This window comes from Leptopilina boulardi, unplaced genomic scaffold (genome assembly GCF_019393585.1).
Source record: "Leptopilina boulardi isolate dan_hultmark-lab unplaced genomic scaffold, ZJU_Lbou_2.1 LbouV2_121, whole genome shotgun sequence".
Classification (NCBI taxonomy): Eukaryota; Metazoa; Arthropoda; class Insecta; order Hymenoptera; family Figitidae; genus Leptopilina; species Leptopilina boulardi.
In genome coordinates, this window is record NW_026137665.1 from 3,453,900 (window position 1) to 3,471,521 (window position 17,622).

The 17,622-nt window shown below is 22.6% G+C and overlaps 1 protein-coding gene and 2 long non-coding RNA genes across 12 annotated transcripts in view; 2 read left to right on the top strand and 1 right to left on the bottom strand.

The window, feature by feature from the left end:
- Positions 1-12,146, top strand: part of LOC127285903 (forkhead box protein P1) — a 426,402-nt gene extending 414,256 nt beyond the window's left edge. For 8 of the 10 annotated variants that reach the window (XM_051312187.1, XM_051312131.1, XM_051312164.1 and 5 more), the window contains 3 exons: positions 4,229-4,304; positions 6,897-7,009; positions 9,300-12,146. In XM_051312187.1, coding sequence (XP_051168144.1) covers positions 4,229-4,304; positions 6,897-7,009; positions 9,300-9,564 — 454 coding nt within the window. In that variant the 3' untranslated portion in view covers positions 9,565-12,146. The remainder of the gene's footprint in view (positions 1-4,228; positions 4,305-6,896; positions 7,010-9,299) is intronic. The other 2 variants (XM_051312122.1, XM_051312148.1) reach the window with 1 other exon arrangement.
- A 1,250-nt stretch (positions 12,147-13,396) lies between these two features.
- Positions 13,397-13,865, bottom strand: LOC127285966 (uncharacterized). Its single transcript, XR_007843685.1, has 2 exons — positions 13,725-13,865; positions 13,397-13,655 (listed from the first exon to the last, which is right to left on the bottom strand). It is a non-coding gene; the product is annotated as an uncharacterized LOC127285966 (long non-coding RNA).
- LOC127285961 (uncharacterized) lies at positions 13,852-16,119 on the top strand. Its single transcript, XR_007843684.1, has 2 exons — positions 13,852-14,013; positions 14,083-16,119. It is a non-coding gene; the product is annotated as an uncharacterized LOC127285961 (long non-coding RNA).
- Positions 16,120-17,622: the final 1,503 nt, after the last annotated feature.

Genomic DNA, 17,622 nt, shown 5'->3' on the forward strand with positions numbered 1-17,622 from the left:
CAAAATTTAAGAAATTAAAAATAACATTGTGTCTATTTTGCTACGCGTTTTAATCAGAATTTGTGCACTAATTATTTGTGACGACGAAAATAATAAACACGCACGTGTATTTTAGAGGTTATGTTTGGGTATTTAATCTTAAAGTAAAAATTTAATTTTATATTTCTAAATTATATAAAAATTTATCAAAAATATTTGTATTATAAAAACATTTTTAGCCGCAAAAAAATATTTTTTTTTTGTTTCCTAAACAAAAAAAATTGTTTAAAAGATCAGCAATTTTAATATATTATTTTTTTCAATCTCAAAAGAACGCATTATGAGAATGAATGGATTAAAAAATAGTTGATTAAAAAAAAAAATAATAAAAAAAATTGAAATTAAACACGAAATTTGAATGGAAAATAAACAATAGATTTTTTGAAACTATGGAAAAAGCAAAAAATCGTGAAATGACCATTAGATAAATATAAATTTTGAAAAGTATTTTAAAAAAAGGAGCGAAGGCAGCGGGAAGTAGCTCTCTACAGTTTCCACCAATCCATTGAACGTGACATCCCGCATCGTGCCTGTCTCATATATATATAATAAAACGGACATTTCTCTGAAATGTCTGTAGCTGTAGTTATAGGATCCTTTTGCTTGCACCACTCAATTAAATATCCTAGCAATGTTCTCCTTAAAATAGCACACACACTAACTGTAAGTACTTACTGGAAAAAAAAACTATAGACCGCATATTATATATATATGAAAACCAATTGGTCTCTGAGCATTAAAAAAAAAAAATTACAAAAAATATCTTGAATGATCCTGCAAAAAAAAAAAAATTCCAGCCACATGACGATTGGTTAAAAAGCTGCAGGATCTTCAAAAAAAAAAATTATATCTTCCAGTAGTTGACAGCATGAAAACATCCTTATTATAAATATCGTTTAAAAAAAAAAGCTAAATTCCAAAAAAGAAAAAAACCCTCGCTAACCTTGGAATGCTGCGATGCTTCAATCGTGCTTCAGTATAAATAAAGCTTGTTTAATGTGACGGCTTCAAAAAGAAATGAGTGTATTTTTTGAATGGATTATATAATTATTTTTTCTAATATTTTATTGTTTTACATTATTTCATTATATTTTATTTTTTTTGTTTATTTTCATTCTCATGTTCATATTTAATTTCTCATTTTTTAATATGCGTAAAAATATATTTATTTAAAAAAATTATTTTTATTCAGACATATTTTTTTATTTTCATATATTTAGGTATTTTTTATGTATTTTATTTATTAAGGAAAAAATTTATTTACATTCGTAAATCTGATTTTAAAAAAATGGTTGATTAATTTTTATTTTTTCAATTTAGAAAATTTTTTATTTTTAATGACTAACTGAAATGAATACAATGGGAAAAATACGAAAAAGAAGTATTTTTTATATTAGGGGAATAGTGTCAGGGTTGGACACAGTTTTGGTTTTTTGTTTAGATAAATTCAGTCAATTGTGGTATATGGGTGGAAAGATCTACAAAAGAGGAACACTTTTACTGTGGACCGTAAATTGATTTGTCCAAAATTAAAAAAGTTATAAACATTTAAAAAAAAATCTAGTCAGGGCTGGACACTTTTTGAAAATCGAAACGCATTATTGGTAAAAACGTAAAATAACATTTGTAATATTTTTTATTCTTATTTTTTCATGTTTATCTTTACTTATTGTTTACAAATTGTAAAGCTTCATGGGTTTAAAAAAGGAATGAACTCAAATTACAAAAAATAACGCTTTATTGTTCCAAATAACTCAATGAAATGATGAACAAAATTTATACAATTTAAGTATTATTTTTCTAATATCTTTGGCACAATTTTGCACTGAAATATCAATAAAATAAAGTTTATTTGTATATTTATTTATAAATTGTGTCAAATTTATAATTAATATGGGTGTCCAACCCTAACTGTATAAAGTGTCCAACCCTAACTAGAAGCATCATTTTCGAATTGTGCTAACCATAACCAGACATGTGTCGCGATTCGATTTTTCACTTTTTTTCTTCTTTAATTATGTACCCCACAATACATTCAATAAGCTTATGTTGCCGAATTCTTGCTTTTTTTTACACATTTTTTAGGTTTATTCACAAGTCAAACAAAACTTTTTTTGTCTCTTCGATTGCACCGAAGTCACAGGAGACGCTACTTTTGATTCTCCAAAAATGTAATGCCACAAAAAGTTAGGTTACACTACTAGAAGATTCGTCACGTACGCACACAGGTGGCGCTAGTGTTCTTATTTAAAAAAAGCCAAGTGTCCAACCCTGACACTATTCCCCTAATATAATAAATTGTAATAAAATTAATTAATATATTTTATTATTATTATATTAATAAATTAATATTATTATTATATTTATAAAATTGTTTTAAAAAAATCTCAAATATAAAAACTGATTTATTTTGGTCATCAAAAATCATTCAAATATATAGAAAATTATCATATTTTTTTTCGAATAGTGTTTTTGTTGAGTATGAGTTTAAATATATATTTTTTGTGTGAGTGAAATATTGTATGTCAGAGCTATATATGCGCATGTGTAAATTGTGTAAATTGGTTGTATCACGACTACAAACTCGGACAATGCGGAACTTATCAACAATTAAAATTTCGGCGTAAATCACGCTTCAGGTATCCAATGTTTCTTTACTAATGATCGATTTTCTCTATATATATATACTAATTTTTTTTTATATATTGTATATAAGTATAAATTTAATATTTTTCAAATATTTTTACACTCTTCAAACAATTTTTATATATATTATTAATAATTTCTATCTGTTCTATCCTTTTTTCTCTTAATACTATTTTATCAACGCTCCTTGTTATTTCATAAATAGCCTTTGGGAAATTTTTTTTTTTTTAGCATGCATATAAATGTATTGTCAATTATTATTGGTCATTTTAATATAAATTATTTTCACATGTGGAACATATTAAAAAATAGACAATAATAATTTACAAGAATCGAACGTTAAATTGATTATATATTTATTCAAATTTTTTTTTATTTATTGAATAAAAAAAAATGTTAACCACAAGTTTAAATAAATCCTTAAATATAATGAGGAATAATAAAGTCTTAACGATGATATTTATTCAATTTAACGGAAAATATTTCACTCAGTCAAATCAAGGAACCAAGGATTTAAAAAACAGGTAAATCCAAGGCTATTTATAAATAATGAACGGCTTTCAATATCAATGTAATTTATCTCAATTTTCAAAAAAAAAGGCAAAAAAAAAATATTTTAATTAAATTATTGTAAAAAATAAATAAAAAAAAAATAGTGCAACCCACTAATATTTTGTTCAAATTTTAAAAAATTATTAAAATAATAATGATTTTAAAAAATTAAATTAACATTCTAAATACAGTGAATTATCAAAATAATGTTTTTTTTTAATGGAAATAAATATTTATAAAAATAAATATTTTAATAAAGCCAGAGCGTTTTATTTTTACATTTTTAAATATCTCTTTTTTAATCTAAACTCACTCTTTATCACCACCCAGTTGAGAAGATTCGAAAAACAAAACAATTTTTCGGTATTAGGTAAGATTTTTTCAACTTCTTTTTAAATATATCTTTTTTAATATCTGGCGCGGTATCAGTTCTACCAAATTTAGTTCTATACGGGGCAACTCGATACGTTAAACTTAGCACATTTCAACTCTACACAGTGAGATTTAAAATTTAATCTCACTGTGTAGAGTTGAAATGTGCTAAGTTTAACGTATCGAGTTGCCCCGTATAGAACTAAATTTGGTAGAACTGATACCGCGCCTTAATATCTTTGTATTTTTATATATTTATATATATCATATTTTTCTCTTTACATTTTTCTCTCACTTTTTTCTCTCTATTTTCTCTATATTCTTCGTTCTTTCTCTTTCTTAATATACACATAATTTATAACTAATATATATTATAGAAAAAAAAACTATTGAAACATAAAAAACATTTTTTCCCAACACTCTTTTGTTCCCATAATTTTTTGTTTTTTTTTTTTCTTCAAATTCGTATTTTATATAAAGTGTACTAACAGTTTCCTTGCTCAAAACACTTACACAATATTTTTCAGGTTTATTATATATATATATATATTTTATATATAATTAATTGAAACAAATGAAAAATGTTTAACCATATTTTTTTTTCTTTGTTAATCATTAGGGGTGTGCCATCTAAAAGTCCAACGTTAACTCACAGTCCAACCATGTATGGCGATGCGCTAAATGCAAACCTACAGGTAACTATTTAAAATTAATTTTTTTTAGATTTTTGGTTATTTAGAAAATTATAGAAAATTTATAGAATTTGTTTTAAGTGAAGGGATCGGTGAAATTTCAACTTATCGAAATTAATGTTGTTAAGGGGTATCAATTTTTTTTTCTCTGTCGTTATTTGAGATCTAAAATTATTGTGAATTATCAAAATTTAAAAAAAAAAATTTTTTTGATCATTTTAGAAATTTTATTTTTTGAAAATATTAAAATTTTTAAAAATCCATACGATTGATTGTTCAGAATCATGAAAAAAGCCTACAAAAAAATTGTCGATAAATAATAATAAAAATTGTGGAAGAAGTTGAATTTTTAAGGAATCTTTGATAAAATTTAAACCAAACATAATTGGTTTTGTTTAGGGGTAACAATTATTTTAACAAATTTTTTTAGAATGAGCCAAAAGTTCTCAACGTTCAAATGAACGAAATATTTTTTTCATTCTATAAATTATTAAAAATTATGATGGTCATGTAAAATAAAACAGTAAATTAAACAATTATTAAATTAATAACTTCTTTTTAAATATATTTAAAACAATATTATCTAATAAAATTCCTTACTTAAAGAAGTTGAAAAAAAAAATTTCGTTCATTTAAATGTTCAAAAGTTTTGGCTCATTTTTTAGAACCTAAAATCATATTTCACTGTGGAAAATGAAATAAGTAATTTTTAATAATTTTACAATTTTTCTTTATTTTTCAGAAATTTTATTTTTTGAAAAAATTGAATTTTTTTCAAAATCCATACAATTGATTGTTCAGAATCATGAAAAAAGTGTATTAAAAAATTAACAATGAAAAATAATAAAAATTGCGTCAGAAGTTTAAATTTTTAATTTTTGAAAATTTCGAGTTTTATTTAAAAAATTATTATTGAATTAATTGTTTTTCAATTTTCCATAGTATATTACAGTTTTAAATATTCAATATTGTCAGAAAAAAAATTGAAAACCTTAAATAGCCTTAATTTCGAAAGGTTGAAATTTCAACGGTCCCTCCCCTTAAGGTTCCTTGTACAAAAATTGGAGGAAAATTCGATTCAATGAACAAATTTTGTAGTGTTCAATTTTCGTAGGAAAAATTTTTTATGAAATTTTATGAAAATTAAATAAATTTAAGTGGGAAATTCTAAGAGTATCAATCTCTAATTTAAATTTTATTTATATTTATATTTAAATAAATAATAATAATAATAATAATAATAATAATAAACAGAAAAAAAATTTCAATGTTAAAAATTTTTTTTTTTGGGGTTTTTCGAGGCGACATTTGCAAACTTAACCCCCAATGCCCTTTATATTGTTGATAGACGCCAAATTTTGTTTGCTGAAATTATTTCGAATCTAAAATTATTCTATTTATTAAATTAAAAAAAAAAAGTATTTATTTTTGGATATTTCAGAAGTGTTATTAAAAAAAAAATTATTAAAAATCCATTCAATTGAAAATGAAAAAAAAAAAAATATGCAAAAACTTAATTTCAGTCAATTAAAAGTTACGTTCCTTAGGAGTGTTAATTCTTTTTTGAATCTAAAAACTTGTAAAAAAAAAAATTAAAGAAAAAATAATTGTTGATCATTTAAAAATTTTTAAGAGCCAAAAGTTTTGAACGTTCATATGAACGAAATTTTTTTTGCAATTTCTTTAAGTACGAATTTTATTACAAAATATTGTTCAAAATATCTAAAAATAAGTTATTTATTTATTTATTTAATTTACTGTTTTATTTAACATAGTCATCATAATTTTTAATAATTTATAGATTGAAAAAAATATTTCGTTCATATGAACGTTCAAAACTTTCGGCTAATGAATTTTTTTTTAATATTTAGAATTTATTTTTTTGTTAAAAAAATTGTTTAAAATCCATCCGTTTGATTGTTTGCAGAAATAAAAAATTTTTGCCATACAAGAATGAAAAAAATTTCGCTGACCCACCCCCTTAATTTGATTTATTTGAAAATATTTTTATTATTTTAAGAATTAAAAATTGTTTTTAAATTAAATTAAATATAGAAAACTTTTTCATTAAATATTTTTTATATACTTTTTTTTTTGATGAAGGTAGATAGAAAATTATACTGTGCAAAAGCCATTAAATTGACATTTTTAAATTGAATTATTAATGAAAATTGTAATCTATTGACTCGGAGAAATCGTTATATTTATTAAAAATTTATTATTAACCGAGTGATCATTTTTATTTTATCATTAAATATTTAAATGCATTAAAATTTAAAGGAATAAAATTGAACAATTTTTTTTTTTTTGCATAATTATTATTTTCTATGTACCATTTTCGTTTAATATCTCTGTAAAAATATCTCTTTTATTTTTATAATCTGTTTTATTGAATGTTTAAAAAATTTTTTTCAATAAAAATTGATTGTGAGAACTAATTTTTTTTTTATTGATAACAATAATAGTTTTTAATATTATTTTGATTTTAATATACGTATTAATATAGTAAAATGTAGTTTTAGTATTTTGATTATTTAATTTTATTTAATATGGATTGTAATTCACGCAGTAACTAACCATCTAATGCAATTTGAGTATTTCCAGGCTGCCCTGGGGGAGTCTAATATGGGCTTTCTGAACAACTCAATGTGTACATCAATAACAACAAGCCCTGATAAGGAGCACGTGATGCCCCACAGTGATTTAATGTAAGTTCCATTATAATACAGCAAAAATATTACGTAATTACAATTTTTTTGGTATTCTATATGGGGCGCATGATTTTCTTATAAAAATCATTAGTTAAAATTTTCATTTTCAAGAAATTTATTAGATATAATTATTATTTAAACCATTTTTTTATTTTTCAAATAAGCATTTGGGAGAATTTCTTTTTTAAACGAATTTTTATTTAACAAAAATTTTAGGTAATCTTTATTTTACAGAATTTCTCTTTACTTTTTCTTTTAAAAAATCTAATTAAACCGAATATTAATTTAGCAGAATTCTCATTCAACAGAGTTTTTAAGTGATTCGAATTTTTAAATGCCCGAATTTTCAATTCACCGAATCTTCATTTATCCGAATTATTATTTAATAGAATTCTTAAAACGCCGATTTCCATTTGTCCGAAACTGAAAATGACCGAAAAAAATGGACAGAAAGACTTTAGTGCAATTTTAAAAATTGACCAATCAGAAATTATAAAAAAAAAATTATGATTGGTTAATTTTAAAAATCGCGCAAAAATAGAAACTTTAAGAAAAAAAAAATGTTAAAAAAATAATTTTAAAAATTCCCCACAATAAAATGAGAATTTTAGGAAAAATTTTTTTACAATAATGTACAGGCCTCGGATCGACTTTAGTCGTTTTAGTCAATTTATATTCAAAAAAAAAGTCGAAAAAGTCGATTTTTTTTATTTTAACAAAATTTAATTGGTTAATAAATATTTTACTTTAAATAACTTGTGTTATTAAATATTAAATTTATTTTATTAATTCTGTAATGATAATAATTCTATATAATGAATATTATCAATAAAATTTATTTCAAATATTTCAGAATCGAACTAATTGTAAGACAAATTTTTTCAAAATTTTATTTAAGTAGGACAAATTTCTAAAAAATATTCTTAAAAGTTCCTTTTTTATAATTTTTTCAATTCTGATTTAAGCAATATATTCGAATTAAAAATTTTGTCATAGTTTTTAGTTTTGATGGTTAAAAAAAATTTCCGACAATATACTTAATCAAGTTTTACAGATTTTTAAATAAAATTTTTTTTTTAAATAATAATTTTGAAATAGTTAAAGTTGAAATTTTTAGAAATAATTGAAATTCAAATGATTTTGTTAATTTTCAGACAATAATTATAAATTTTACAGAATTGAAAATAATTTATCAAATAAATTTTAGATAACATTTTTTAAAAGTATAATTGGATTTTCAAAGATTTACAATTCAAATTTTTGAAATTAATTAAACTTCAAGTGATTTTTAATTTCAAAGTTTTTAATGATTTCACTAAAAAATTTATTAGAAATTTCAGACAAAAATACAATAATTTTAAAATATTTTAAGTAAAAAATGGTTTAAGTTAGTTGAATTTTTGAAGAATATTATAAAAAATCATTAAAAATTATTGAATTTCAGAAGAGTTATAATTGAAATTATTAAATTTCAAAAAAAATGTTAGATGGAAAATTTTAGAAATAATAAAATTTTAAAAGCTTTTTAATTGAAATTTTTTAAAATAATTGAATTTCAAAAGATTGTGTTTAATTATAATAAGAGAAATTTTCAGTGATTTCTGTTGATGAAGATTTTATTAAAAATCACATATAAAAATTGAATTTCAAAAGTTTTTAATTGAAGAATACTTTCAGATTATTGAATTTTTGAAGAATATTATAAAAATAATTTCAAATAATTGAAATTTTTGCAAATAATTAAATTTCAAGTGATTTTGAATTGAAAATTTTTTTGTAATTTTATTTGCTAATTTTTTTTTAAATTATAAACAATTATTAAATTTCATAAAAAATTTTAATTGAAAAATAGTTTAAGATAATTTGTATTTGTGAAGAATTTAATTAAAATTATTAAAAATAATTAATTTAGTGTAGAATTTTAGTTAAAAATTTGTTAAATAATTGAAATAAAGAAGATTTGAAGAAGATTTGCATTCTAAACTAAAAAAAACGTATTTTGTTTAAAAATTTTTTTAAGAAAAATGTAAAAAAAAAGTCGAAAAATCGCATTTTATTAAAATAAGTCGAAAAAAGTCGTATAATCCGACGCCTGAATATAATTAATTTTTAATTTTTGTAATTTTTTTGTTATTGTATTTTTTCGGGTGTACTTACGAAACTTGAAATTTTTTATAGAAAAAGAAATCTTGACAATTCTGATATAAATTTATTTTTGTGCAATTATTACTAATATGGAGAAAACTAATTTTTTTTTTTTTTTTTTTTTTTAATTAAAATGTGATAGGTCACCGCTGGATGAACCAGCTGTGCATATAAAACAAGAAGGTCAATGTCCCGAGGGTGGAAAACTGTCGAGATTGATAAAACGTGAACTTGAAGCGCCAACGGATCATGAACATGAACAGGATCATGATCACGAGGAGGACCCAGTGGACGGAAGGGAATATCCCGAGAGTCATGACCACGATTCCGGACAAGACGAAGACATGGCCGAAGATTTGTCAATGGCTCCTGACATAATGACATCTGACGATCAAATTGAAGCGTAGTATATACGCTCAAAAAACTAGATAATTTTCTTTCGACACTTTGTCAAAAAAAAAGATCCCTATTCTTTTTCAAAAAAAAAGAAATCCCAAGCACAAAAAAGGGGGATTCCTTTTTCAAAAAATAACTCATCATATCCAAAAAAAAAAAAAAATGCCGCGCTCTCAGCGCACGAAACAATTATAAATTAACAAGAAAAAAAGAAGATGAAGAAGAAGAAGAAGAAGAAGACTTTGTCAACCCTTTAAGACGATAATTATTATAAGAAAGTAATGTCAAGGGAATTGGCTCTCGACATGATCCATATCTTTATTCAAGCAATTACGAAACAACGATGCATATTACAAGTACGCCTCGGTCGCAATGTATAATATTCTGTAGTGTAGCCTCGTTATCGACAGTGTTTTGCTTTTCACCCGTAACCAATTCTCAAAATCAATTTGGAATTGTAATACGTTTTATTAATATTTACGGTGTGTTTGTGCAGCGAAGTCAAAAAAAAAAAAAAAAAAAGCGAATAATCTTATCCGACGCACTTGTCTTTATTCGTGTTTTTAAAAAAGGGACTAAAAAAATTGATTTTCATTCGTGTGAAAAATCAAAATTTGTCAAATAAGCCCCCACCACCCCCCATCATGGGTATTTGTAAATATAAAGAAAAGCTGCAAAAAAAAGGCAATCGCCGTAGAAAAAAAAAAAAATAGAAATCTGACATTTTGATTCATCTTTTCGAATGATTAACAAATTTTTTTCTTTCCCCCAAAAAAAATTCTCTCGGCTGTTTTAATCTGTGTACAATGTTACACAACGTTTGTAGATAAATATATAAAAAAATAAAAAAATTATTTAGTCGCGTAGTTTCGACCGAAGTCAATCCTGTTGGCGTATTCTAGAAAACCAATTGTATGAATGATGTGTTGATGGGTACGTCAGGGAGTAAAATGACTGATCAAGGTAGAATATAAGAGAGGCTGATTTAAAATTTTTTTCTTTTTTTTTCAACGCCTCGAAAAGAAAAATATCGTGATCTCACGATTGTCAATTTAATTTTGACATAATAGAGAATTGCTATGCGACATTAATTAGGTGTAATAAAAACAGAAAAAAAGACAAATATGCGTCGAAAAAAAAAACGGTTTAGCCCGACGTACCCGTCCGCAGCTGTATAGAGTTCATAAGTAGTTTCATATTACCGAGTATCGATTTAGAATTTGTAAATGAAATAATTGTCGCAGTTAATTAATAATAATAATAATATTAATAATAATAATAATAATAAAAATAATAATAAACGAGACAAGACACGAGGAACGCCATAGCATGCATTTTTAGCAAAAAAAGTTATTATAATAACTTGAGTATCAAAGACAAAAAAAAAAGAGCAATCGAAACCATTCATAAGCGGTGGATATAAACAGTATAAATAAACACTAAACTACTATGTATGCATATACATAATATATACGTATACGTATTGGGATATAAAAATTTAGCCGTCGACCCCCGTCCACTCCAAATACTCTTTTCTCTTCTCGTATAAGTGTATACTTTCAGATCTTTCGCATGCTCGTTAAAAGAAAAAAGAAAAAAAAAGGAAACGAGTACAAGAGATTTGATTGTAAAATTCCCGATATTCCGTTACGAAAAAAAAAAAAAATTTTAACCAGATTTTAAATTTTACCAAAAAAACAACTCCTGAGATTATTCACAATTTTATATATATATATATATATCTTAATTGCTTTATATAATATATATTATATTATTAGAAATTTTTTCTTTATTCATCTATTATAACTCGTTAATTGTTTTCTGTGATTCATAAAAAAAAAAACAATGTATGTGCGTTACATTAAAAGGATCAATAAAAAATTAAAAAGTTAAAGAAAAAATTTGATTCCATAAAAAGTAAAAAAAAAAAAATTCCTTAAACTAAAAAATGTTCATTTCTAAAATTAAAAAATAGTCTTTTCTGGTTTTCAAAAATACATTCGGGGTTTATTAAAAAAAAAATCACAAAATTTATTTCCCAAAAATTTGACAATCATCTCATTTCTGATACGAATTTAAAAAAAAATAAATAAATTTCTGAAAAAAAATTATCAAAATGCAATTTATCTCGCAGTTCAAACAAATACCTGAGAAAAAAAAATATAGAAACAAATTTTAAGATAGTTTTAAATTAATAAATATAATAATTGTCAACTTATTTAATTCGGTAAAAACAAAAACAAAAAAAAAACGATAATATTCGTTAAATATTTTATGAAATGAAATTTATTGACTTTCGTATATGTATATTATAAATATTAATAATCAAAGTCAAAATATATTTTTATAAAGTTTCATTAACATCAATTATTGTGTACAATTAATTGATTTTTACTTTTGTACATTTTTAACTCGTTATGATATGTCTAAATCATTATTATTATAATAAATTTTTCCTTTAATGTTGAGTCTAAGATAAATCTCCTTTTTTTTATATAGAAAAATATTATGTGTATATGGTTTTTGAGAACCCGTCATTTAGGAAAATTGGGAGTTTTACAAGTTGTTCCACAAAACAAAAAAAAACAAAAACTATGTATGACTAAATTTTAGTGAATTTAAAAAAATGATTTCACTGATAAAAATTGAAAAATATAGTCAATCCGACAGAATAAACGCACTAGTTAATTATTAAATTTAACTGAAAACAAAATTTATTTGATTCAAATAAAATCGGTTAATTGATTATTATTAAATATTTATTTTTATCAAATATTTATTTGTAACAAATATTTATTTGTGTTAATTAATAGTCAATTAAAGTGTATTTATTTTAAATACAAAAATTATTGTTTCAAATATACAGTTTAATATTCATATAAAAATTATTTGGTTCAAGTAAATATTTATTTGATAATAGTCAAGATTATTTGAATGTAATTTTTTTCAATGCTGAAATTTATTAATTAAAATCTAATAGTACAATATATATAATTTAGTCATTTTTTAATTTTTACAATTTGAGGAGGTTCAATTTTAGACATAACCTCAAACTATAAAACACTTTTATATAGAGAAAATAAAACAATAATGTGAAATAATTATAATACATTTTGACATAATTACTAAATACAATTTTAAAAAACTGTTTTAATTTAAATCATCTGTTATATTATAATTTTTCTACATTTTTCCATTTTTCTTCAATTGCAACCATCCATGAAGTCGGCGTCGACGCTCAGCGTCAAAAATTATTTTTCACGGGACCAAGAATATCAAATTATTTTTAAAAAAGTTTTGGGTTCACATAATAAGTTGAAAAATATTTCTCAAGGCATTATTTCGACCAAAAATTTTTTTAAAAAAAAGTAATTTAACATTTTTGGTCCTGTGAAAAACAAATTTCGGCGCTGAACGTCGACGCCAACTTCATGAAGGTCAATTGCGGCATATTACGTTCGATTTTAATAAATAACTTTCTCATTGAAAAATTCTATACAATTTGTATTCGTTGAATTTTATTGAAAATAGGTATATAATTTTATTTAAAAAACGATTGAGCAAAAAAATGAGAATTTTTTCTTATATTTAATATTTTTTAAACAAAATGATTTTCAATAAAATTCAACAGAATTGAAGATAGAATCTTTCAATTGAACAAAAAATGAATTATTATTTATTAAAATCAAATGAAATATAAGATCTAATTTTATGATGAATTATAATTATATGTAAAACCAAAATAATCGTACAAGGTCTTTTCATTATGAAATTAATTAAAAAACGGTTTTTAACAAAAAGAAAATTATTAATAATATTAATAATTAATAATAATAAAATCAATTATTTTTTTGGAATAGTTTATATTTTTTCAAAATACAAATAAATATTGAAATAATTAATAATAAATAATTAAAAGTATATATTGGGTAATAATTTTTACGAGGCCTTAGTTACGGTCTTTATTGATGTTATCAAATTGGTTGACAACGTTTCGATACCTAAGTATCCTCTTCAGGTCACAATTTTGGAATAATAATGTGGAAAAATTTTTTTTGGAAAATACATGGTTTATGGCGCACAAGGTATAAAAAAGAAACACCTGCAAATAATTAGATTTCGTCAGCAAGAGTGATTCCTTAATGTGATTAAAATATTTTGTAAAACTTACCTCATAAAGAAGGTTTCTGTTATTTATAAGATTACATTGTTATAAAATGATTTTAAACAGGTTTAAATAAAAACGATAAAAACGTGACACTTGTAGGTTATGTATTAGTCGATATAGATATTTAGTAGTAGTAGTATCGAGTATTGATTACTATGAAATATCGATATCAACTACTAAATATCTATATTGACTAATACATAACCTACAAGTGTCACGTTTTTATTTAAACCTGTTTAAAATCATTTTATAACAATGTAATCTTATAAATAACAGAAACCCTCTTTATGAGGTAAGTTTTACAAAATATTTTAATCACATTAAAGAATCACTCTTGCTGACGAAATCTAATTATTTGCAGGTGTTTCTTTTTTATACCTTGTGCGCCATAAACCATGTATTTTCCAAAAAAATTTTTTCCACATTATTATTCCAAAATTGTGACCTGAAGAGGATACTTAGGTATCGAAACGTTGTCAACCAATTTTATAACATCAATAAACATCAATAAAGACCGTAACTAAGGCCTCGTAAAAATTATTATCCAAATAACCAAGAAAACGGACGTAAAAATTTTGAAACAAAATTATACAATTAATTTCAAATATACAAAAACATTTTTAGTTGGAGGTTATGTTATCCTAGTATTGCGAACCTTTTATTCGATTTTATTTTCTGCAATTTTAAAAAAAAAGTTCTAAAATCAATTTCCACTCATAGTGTGTTTATTCTAATGTTTTTCTTTAAGAAAAAAAAAGAAAAACACTGTATCAATTAAAAATATAATTCAAAACAACTTATTGTAAAAAAAATTTGATGGAACTCTTACAGAAAAAAAAAATGCGAAAAATGGAGCGACAAAAAAGAAACACGCTTACTCCACAATGTAACCAAATCGAACAGAGCTTTCAAGCCTGTTCATGTTTATATTAATCAGATGTAATCCACTGCACATAATCGACCCGCACAAAACACGCGAGCGAACAGTGCTTGAACGCGGGTATCTCGTAGGATTCGACGCAATAAAAATTACAATTCTCAAAATTAGTCACAATCTTGCATTACTGTATAAAAAAAAAAAAAAAACGAATCAAAAACATATTTCAATGATCTTGCAAATCATACAAAAGCCCCGCGCTCTTGCACCGCCGCTATTAATCGCCTTTCATTCATCTATTAGCTACTATAATAATTAATAAAAAAAAAAATAATAATAATAATAGTAATATTAATAACAATAATAATATCAAGATATGGTGGACATTTACACTCTCGATAAAAAAAAAAAAAAAAAAAAAAGTTACCGTGACGAGGATAAATCCCAGATGGCACTTGGGTCGTGTGCTTATTCTTCTTTTATAAAAAGAAAAAATATATATATATATAATATATGAATTAGCGCTTTTCCATGCTAAGGAAAAATGCGAAATTCTTCTCTTATTTAATAACTGTCCTGAGAATAATAATGCAAAATTTTAATTGGAGTTTTTTTTTTTAATTATTTTATATATTTTTTTCTTCTAACGCCACTACATGATGAAACAAAAAACTATATAGGTATATAGTAAATTTTACTTAAAAATGCAAAGATTAAAAAAAAAAATTGTATTAAAATAAAATTTAATAATTTATTTGTTTATAGTTTAATAACGTTAAAAACATTAGTTAATGTTATTTTTAATTTAAGTTATTAATTAATTTGATTATTTATTAATTATTATTAATATGCAATTTTTAAATATTTACGTAAGAAAATTTTACCTTTTTTTTTTAGAACATTGAAAATTTCACTATATATACATATTTTGGAAATTATATTTATAGTGTGATATGGAAATATTTTTTAGATCTAATTATTTATAGCGAATTAAAATAACTTTTAAAGACGAAATTTGATATTTAATTTCTATATTTTTTATTGTAGGTATTGATTAGTTATGAGAAAGGTGATTTTTTTCTTTTTTTTTTTTGTTTTTTTTTTACTATACGAATTTATTTAATATTATTATTGAAGATATTTTATTGTAAATTTGAAATAGTAATAATATTAAAATAATAGGAAACATGTATATTATCTCAGGGCAGTAATAAATTATTTATGTATTTTTTTCTGATGATGTCAACAGCAATAACGATATATATATAAACATCAGCGACAAATCTTTTGTAATTATATTATCTTTTACTATATATTGTGACCATGAAAAAGGCATGTGTCATAAATATTTAGATGATTATAAAGAAAGTGTTAAAAACACGGAACATAATCGGAATTTTGTGTTCACCGATCAAACAGTGAATCGTATAAGACTATGTATTGTGTATAATGAATTTAAGGACTTGATAATATAGAAGACTCTCCTGTAAATAGATAAAAAAAAATACATGTTTATTCCAATGTTTCGTCTATTTTTATTGTTCTTAGGATTTTTAATTTATTTACTTATTTATTGCATAAAAAAAATTTTATTCTTTTAAATTTTGTTTCAATTATTGTAATTTTTTTATCATCAGTATAGTAAAAGTATAATTTAAATCAAACAATATTAATTCTTGTAAATTTAGAAATAAGAGAAATTTTAATTATAAATGAAAAAAAAAATTTTTTGTTTTAAATTTTATTTATTTTTTAAATCATTTATATTTTATCAAATAAGTTTACCACAATAAAAAGTAAGTAAAAACGTTGACAATTTTTTAAAATTATTTTTTACAAAAATTATAAAATTTAAAAGATTTAATTTAAGAAATAAATGCCATTAATTTTCGCAAAATACGAATAAATTAAAATTTTCGAATTAAAAAAAAAACAAACTATTTACTTAAAGCGTTTCTATGCGATTAAATTATTAATTTAATTAATTAATTATTTGGAAAACCGCAATACCTTCTTAATATTTCATGATAGGTATGTATTTAAAAAAAATTGTTAACGACCTGAAAACAAAAAAAAGAATATTTTTATTAATCCTGAAATAAATTTTTTAAAAATTTTTTTGTCGTTAAATATAGTTTTAAAAAAATTGAAAATTTAATTTTGTTTTTGAAATTAGTAAATTATTATTTTTTATTATTTAATTAATTTATTTATATTTCATTTATTTATTTATTAAATATGGATCGAAATTATTTAATTATTAAATAAATATAATATAATTTATAATATAAAAGAAATAAATATTATTAACGATCGTTATCTTATCGAGAAGAATTTAAAAATATTGTGACTTCTTGAATTTATAAATTGTTTTACCTTGCGTAAATAAAATTTTTCATTTAATTAAATTTACCAGTAGATAGTAAGTTGCTTTTAAGTAGATAATTTTTATCTTTGCCTTAAGGTGGAGCTACCTACTGGACTACCGACACAATCTGACAGAATCGATTAATACAAAGAGAATATTTTTTCCAAAGAGCGATATAATTAAAATAATATCAATTTAATAAAAATTATAAATGTTATATATAATATAATATAAAATAAATTTTACACTAATTAAAGTTATATTTATTGTAAAATTAAGTACTGAGATTTTAAATTTTAAAAATTTTATTTTCATAACAAATAAAAAAATTAGATATTTTTTTAAACATTGTTTTTAATATTAGCTATATGGCGGTAATTTCTATATAAAAAAATTCGTTAATAATCATTATCATGTGGGATGGGCGAAAATAAATCAACTGTATTCACTTGACGATTGGTTATTAGAAAAAGAACTAGCTATACTTAAATCAGACTCATACGAATTATTCTTAAATCACGATGAGGTAGAAGAAGATTATGAGGACGAATTTGAGGATGAACATGTAAGAGCCCCAGGAGCATAATAGCTCACCATTGTAAATATCATAAATAAATTACTTCTTTTCTCTCTTTATAAACGAATAAATTTATTCA